This window comes from Micromys minutus (genome assembly GCF_963924665.1).
Source record: "Micromys minutus genome assembly, chromosome: 26".
Lineage (NCBI taxonomy): Eukaryota > Metazoa > Chordata > Mammalia > Rodentia > Muridae > Micromys > Micromys minutus.
Genome location: NC_137961.1, coordinates 27,150,903 through 27,156,902, shown reverse-complemented (window position 1 = coordinate 27,156,902; position 6,000 = coordinate 27,150,903). Strand labels below are relative to the sequence as shown.

Sequence of the window (6,000 nt, the reverse complement as noted above, 5' to 3'; positions counted from 1 at the left end):
GTGTGCACAGATGAAGGTGGATGGGAAGAAGTGTGCACAGTCGAGGAGCCCCCGGCCTGACAATCCACCTGCTGTCCTATCATAGCCCGGAAGCTGCTGTGAGAGTCCAGTTTTCATTTCCTCCTCCTTTGCATCCTCTCTGTGCGCTGTTTCCTCCATGAGCTCTCAGCCATCTCCTAGAGTAGAACAGCCTCTTTCTGCGTGCACTTACCCGATAGGTTTAAACTGACTTCAGTATTCATACTCGGAAGGAAACTTAAATCCATGGATGTATCTGTGGTTCCCATCACTGGAGGTGATGTTCATAAGATCTTAATTGTTCGCTATGACTATTTGGTGTTTTTCCTTTCGATCTTTCGTCAGCTATTATTGAGTCTCAAACAGCATTCTTTCCATACTCGAGGCTCTAAAGTTGTCGGAAACCTGAAAGCTGAAAACCATGACGATCGTGTTAAGGAAAGCGATGAGGGGGTGCTAAAAGCCAGAGGGCAGTTCCCCCCAGGTCTCTCCTGGGTGCTCTGCGGCATTAGTCATGAGCTTCTGGAATGGTCTTTGCATTTTTCTCACGTTTCCTTCCCTCCTTATGCTCTTTAATGCAGCTGGAATGCTTGCGGATTCTTCTGAAACCTTCTAAGCCTGACTCCGAGGAACCAGCTGGAGGATGCCGTCTGAACACTGCCTCAGGTACACACTGAAGGAGCATGCGCTTCTCAGTACAGCTGGCTGAGCCCGGGCGCATTGCAGTACTGAGCACTGAGCACTGAGCACTGAGCACAGAGCACAGAGCACAGAGCACTGAGCACAGAGCACTTAACACTAAGCACAGAGCACAGAGCACAGAGCACTTAACACTAAGCACAGAGCACAGAGCACTTAACACTAAGCACAGAGCACAGAGCACTTAACACTAAGCACAGAGCACAGAGCACTGAGCACAGAACACTGAGCACAGAGCACTTAACACTAAGCACTGAACACAGAGCACTGAGCACTGAGCACCGACGAGCACTAAGCAGAGCACTCGCACAAGGCACAAATGGAGCACAATTTGACTGAATAAACAAAAGAGGCATAATTTTTGTGATATTTGGGAAAGGATGAACCACTAAGACCTGTTGATCAAACCTATAAAAGCCTCATGAGTCTTTGCTGATACTGCCTTTTGCCTTTTTCTTATTTTGGATGGTAAACCTTTGGGGAAAAAGGTACTGTAAAGGCACATGGTAAAGATTTGTAGAAAACTATGCTCTCTGAACTTTGACCCCTTTAATGCAATCCATTTGGGGGGATTTAGATGTTCCCAATAATACCTATTTTTGAATGTTTATTTATTAAATAAGTATGTTTGTGGAGCCAAACATTCAACTTGATGTGAAGTAGGAATAATACAAAGGTATGAATAATACAGAATTTGATTTATTCCTTCATAAACTGGGTACTCTATGGGACAAATAGCTACACCACCAGCAATGCAAATGCCATTGGGAAAACTGTTCCGGTGGAAAAGTGTGGTGCAAAGGCAGGAGAAGTACGCCTGAGATCCCAAGGGTGAGCTGAGCTGGAAGGCAGGAGGGAGCTTCCCAGTAAAGGCAGCCAGAGAAAGGAATCGGTGGTCTGTCGTTTTCCCCGGAGGCCAGTCACTAGCAGTGTCTGAGGAAGTAGTCCAAAGGTCTCTAGAAGAGATAGGAAGAGGTAATAAAACCGAGTAATATCTGTGGAGTGGGAGGAATTAGATATTTCTGTTAAATAAAGCTGTCTGAAGCTACTAGGACTGATGGGTACCAAATTAAGTTCAGAATCGGCAGCATCGCCCGAGCAGGTGTGATGTCTTGCACGCCTCCTGTGAGGGTGTGTAATTCTCAGTGGGGAACTGGGGAATGCTGTTCAAGGACCAGCAGTATTTCTTAGCGTCAGGGATCCAGGGACCGTTGATTTTAGCTACATATTGTGCTAAGCATCTTACAGTGGGTAAGACCGGCCCTCAGAGCAAGAAACAACCTATCTCAGAGTGCAAGTTAGTGCCAAGGCCAAGAAGCCCCGTGCTGGATCTGGTGCCCTGCCAGTATGGGATTTATACGGTACTGATTCAGACAGTTTGTTCCTTGGTACCAGAATCTGTGTGTTCTCCGAGTGATTTCTTACCCCAAGCCTGCAGATTATGGTAATCAGTTCCCATCCTCCTGTGTAGTCATATTCTTCCCCCCAGAGCCCCTCCCCTCCTCTCCGGCTTCCATTATGCCTCTTGGAACTGTTGCCACGGCAGACCCTTTATGGAAGAGCCGCCCACATCCAGGCCCTTGGATCCTCAGCCTGCTTTTCTCCGGAAACTTTCTTCTTCCACTCAGCCCCATTTTACCGCAGCCACCCCATGGTCCTTGTTATCCCCGTTAGTCACGTCTCCTCTGAGATTCCTCTTACAGCAGGTTCAGGGTTAGCCTTTTTCACTGGAGGAGTTATTTGCCTTCCTGAACGCATCTCTATAGATGCCACTGAGTTCTTTGTATGTTAAACAGCTAATGCTGCTGGCCATGGGGCGTCTTAGGAGGGGTTTGTACCCCAGTGAGATTCTGTTGGGGAAAACCAAATTTTCATTGATGGGCACTTACCAATTTGACATAGTTTCTGGATTAGGGGTAAGGACTTTTGTCCACTTCTTTTCCTGCCACTGGGACTCATCTGGCACAGATATGTGCAGACTATGCTTGTTGCCAAGATCTCTGTGCGTACATACATGTTTTTGGCCCTGCTGGATTAGGTGTGTAGCAAGCCTTACCTCCTTGATCTCCCTTCATGCTCTGACATCTTCGTGAAATCTTTCTACCTCCTCTGCCGTGGGCTTCTCTGAGCTCTGAGAGGAAGGAGTTGATGGACACTACCCATTTAGGGCTGAGTGGTCCTTTGCTTTATGTACATTGGCTGTTGTTCCCATCGACTGCAGGAGGAGGCTTCTCTCAGGATGGCTGAGGAAGGCGCCCATCTGAGTTAGCAGGATGTTAGGAGTCATTCTACTGCTCTGTTCCCTTCTTAACTGCTTTACATTCTGAAACTTTTGCTCAACCCTTAACTTTTGCTCTTCCATTCTTGTGGGTTCTGTGGCATTTGCCTGTGACAATCGTCATTCAGATGAACTGAATAACCTACGCTGTCCAGTGAAGACCAGTTCATAGAAGTCTTCACATCAGAAAAGCCTCCAAATGCCCAGGGCTTACAACTGTTTCTGGTGTTTCTATTTCCTGCTCCTGAGAGGCAAGCCAGGCCATGGCTTTCTCTGTGCTTACGGCCACTTTTTCTCATATGAGCAGTTTTTACTGTGTTCTCAGGACAGCTGGGCCCTGCCGGTTTCTCTCTGAGGAAGATGAATTATGTTTCCCTTGTTAGCCAAGAGTGTCTTCTGAGTTTCAGACCTAGGAGCCAAGCTGTGCTTTTGATATCGATTCTTGGAATGAAGTCTTTAAGACAACTCAGGTTTAATATATCCCAAGATGAGTTCATTTATATTCTTCTTCTTTTTTTTTCTACTATTGGGATATCAAGTTTTATAAACGGCAAATATGAGCATCTCTGTGAGAAGTCTCTTCCCATCCATATCTAGCCTATCACCAAGGCTCCTAACTTTTCCCATGAATAGCTTTCAGATCTCTTCGCCTCTCTGAAGCATTATCTTGATGTCTCAGGGCAGGGCTCAGATAGGCCTCAACTGTTGCCATGGCCCTAAACTGCTGTAGTCGGGCCCAGTCTCCCTAACTGGTTGCTCTCGGTTCTGCGATCCAGTTGACCTTCTCTGAGACTTCCCATGGTTCTTGGTTGTCCTGGAGCACACACCCTGCGTGAGTTGTTCTCACCTCATCAGTCTCCGCCACTGATTTCTGTAGAGGAGTGTGTCAGTCTGTCTGTACTCCCTGCTGACACAGGCCCAAGCTTGCTGTTCTGTTTTCCTGCGTCCATCTTCTCGTCTTTGTATCAGGGTGGGACCTCCTTCATCTGTACCTCTGGGAAGGTGTGCCCTTGTTCCCGATACACTGATTATTCTGTGATGCCGTTACATTTTATTTATGCAGCATTTTTATTTTCAGTGTCTAGAATAGCAGGGCAGAATAAATGTTTCTTGTATGTATGAATGAGAGAAGGGGTCTAGAAAGCCGTTCATTTATAACTCAGTTTTCCCATAGTCTTAATATTTCTTAATTGTGTAAAAAGTTTTAATCTAGGATTATTATTATAGCTATTTTTATTTTTAGCATCCATTGTATCGAGTTTATAAAGTAGTATGTAAAAATAAAACTAGTTCCATTACAGGATATGTTAACAGCCTGCCCAGATAAATAAGTAGTACCCTTTTACTATTGATGTATAAAAAATGCCTTCACCCTGTTGAGTGGCAGGTAAGCAAAAGAGAAATCTACAGCACTTTTACATTTGAAATGTAAAGCATGGAGTTGTTTCCATTTGTCTTGAAGCAGAGACTCGGAATGAGCAGGAGGGCTGCTAGAAGCGTGCTCGGCATTTGATTTACTAGTTTTTCTGTTTGGTTCCAGAATGAAAGTTACAAGCTCAAAGTCATGATGCGTCCTAGTCCCCGGGACCTCAGGAATGAATCTTCCCATTGTTAGATGCTGGCGTGTGACCAGTCTGGTTCTAACTCCCTGGAATTACTAAAGCCAATCAGTTGCTGAGGGAGTCTGGTTTCCTACTGTGGTAGCAGAGGCCTGGGTAAGCCCTGTGAGATGCAGGAATGGTGCTCGCGGACAGTGGCAGCCCCCTGGGAGTCACCTAATAGGATGTCTGTGGGCATGCGGACTTGGAAAAGGAGTCATGATAAAAAACATATATAGTTTAAAGTAGATACATTTTAAAATAAGGAAGGAAGAAACAGCTCTGATTAACCTTAGTGATGTGTTTCATATGAATTAGAGTGTCCCAAATCACAGCCTAAGCATGTCTTCAGTATAAAAGTATTAATGAGACTTATTGAGTCCTTTTTCTCATATCATTTTTGACGGCGCACCCCAACTTGTACTAGCCTACTTTGAATGTTCTGCAGCCCATGTCGCTAGCGTATTGTTTTAGCCCCTACCCTTACCCCCCCAAAAAAAACAATTCTGGGGTTGTACTTGGAGAGTCTAGGTACCTTCTGTACTAGATGTAGATTTTCCGCTGTACTGTTTCTTTCATGGAAGAATTTTTCCAGTTAAGCATCTTCTGAAATCTGAATTCCCTACCCCTATGCCCCACCAGAAACACAGAGCCTTCCTCACGTCTTTCCCTAGCTATGTGGAGAGTTTTTGAAATGGTTTTTCCTTTAAAAAATTTTGTTTGTTTCCCAGGAGTAAAGACACATTGCTCTGACCCTGGGATGTGAGTGTACTGGCTTGCTGTTTCTTCTCAGGGCAGGGGAAGCTAGTGACAGATGTCTGCTCCCACCTTCATTTCCGCCTGACACACTGTAGCTTTTGATTCCTATTGTCCCCAGTATGTGACAGTTAGCCAAGTGAAGTGAGCCTCAGCCTCTTCGGGCTGTCCTGTGCACAGGCGTGCTGTCGGGTTTGCAGAGGTGAGGGCTTCTGCAGCTTTATAGCTGAGAGATAAGTGGGAAATTGCTTTGAGAATACAAGGGAAGCCTTGTTGAGACTTGTTGATTTGATTAGTGCCCTTTGTTTCTTGCCAAATGCTAGAGTACTTATTTCTGCTTTTTAAGAACGCATAGCATATTGATTCTAAACTATTGGGCTCCTCTGCTAAGTGTTGCCTTATGTACCAGCTTGTGGTGTTCTTTAAGGTTGGCCCTCTGAGCTGAGCTGTTAAGTCTGTGAAGCATCCGCCATTGTTCCAGAGCTCAGCCCTTCAGTCTTTGCCAAATCGCAGTTCGCAGCTGCTCTCTCCCTGCCAAGAGTTTCTCTTTCAGCAGATATCTAAGTGCAAATACTGACTCGGGCTTGAGAGTCACACAGATCGTGCACCAGATCTGGAAATAAGAAGAGACTTTAAGGCAATTATTGTAAT

General features: G+C 45.5%; 1 protein-coding gene across 5 annotated transcripts in view; it reads left to right on the top strand.

The window, feature by feature from the left end:
- Positions 1 to 625: 625 nt before the first annotated feature.
- The window catches only part of KLHL32 (kelch like family member 32), a gene marked incomplete at its 3' end in the record, with an annotated part of 175,979 nt that continues 170,604 nt past the window's right edge, over positions 626 to 6,000 (top strand). For all 5 annotated transcript variants that reach the window (XM_080938722.1, XM_080938721.1, XM_080938720.1 and 2 more), the window contains exon 1: positions 626 to 684. In XM_080938722.1, the coding sequence (XP_080794848.1) occupies positions 662 to 684 (23 nt within the window). In that variant the 5' untranslated portion in view covers positions 626 to 661. The remainder of the gene's footprint in view (positions 685 to 6,000) is intronic.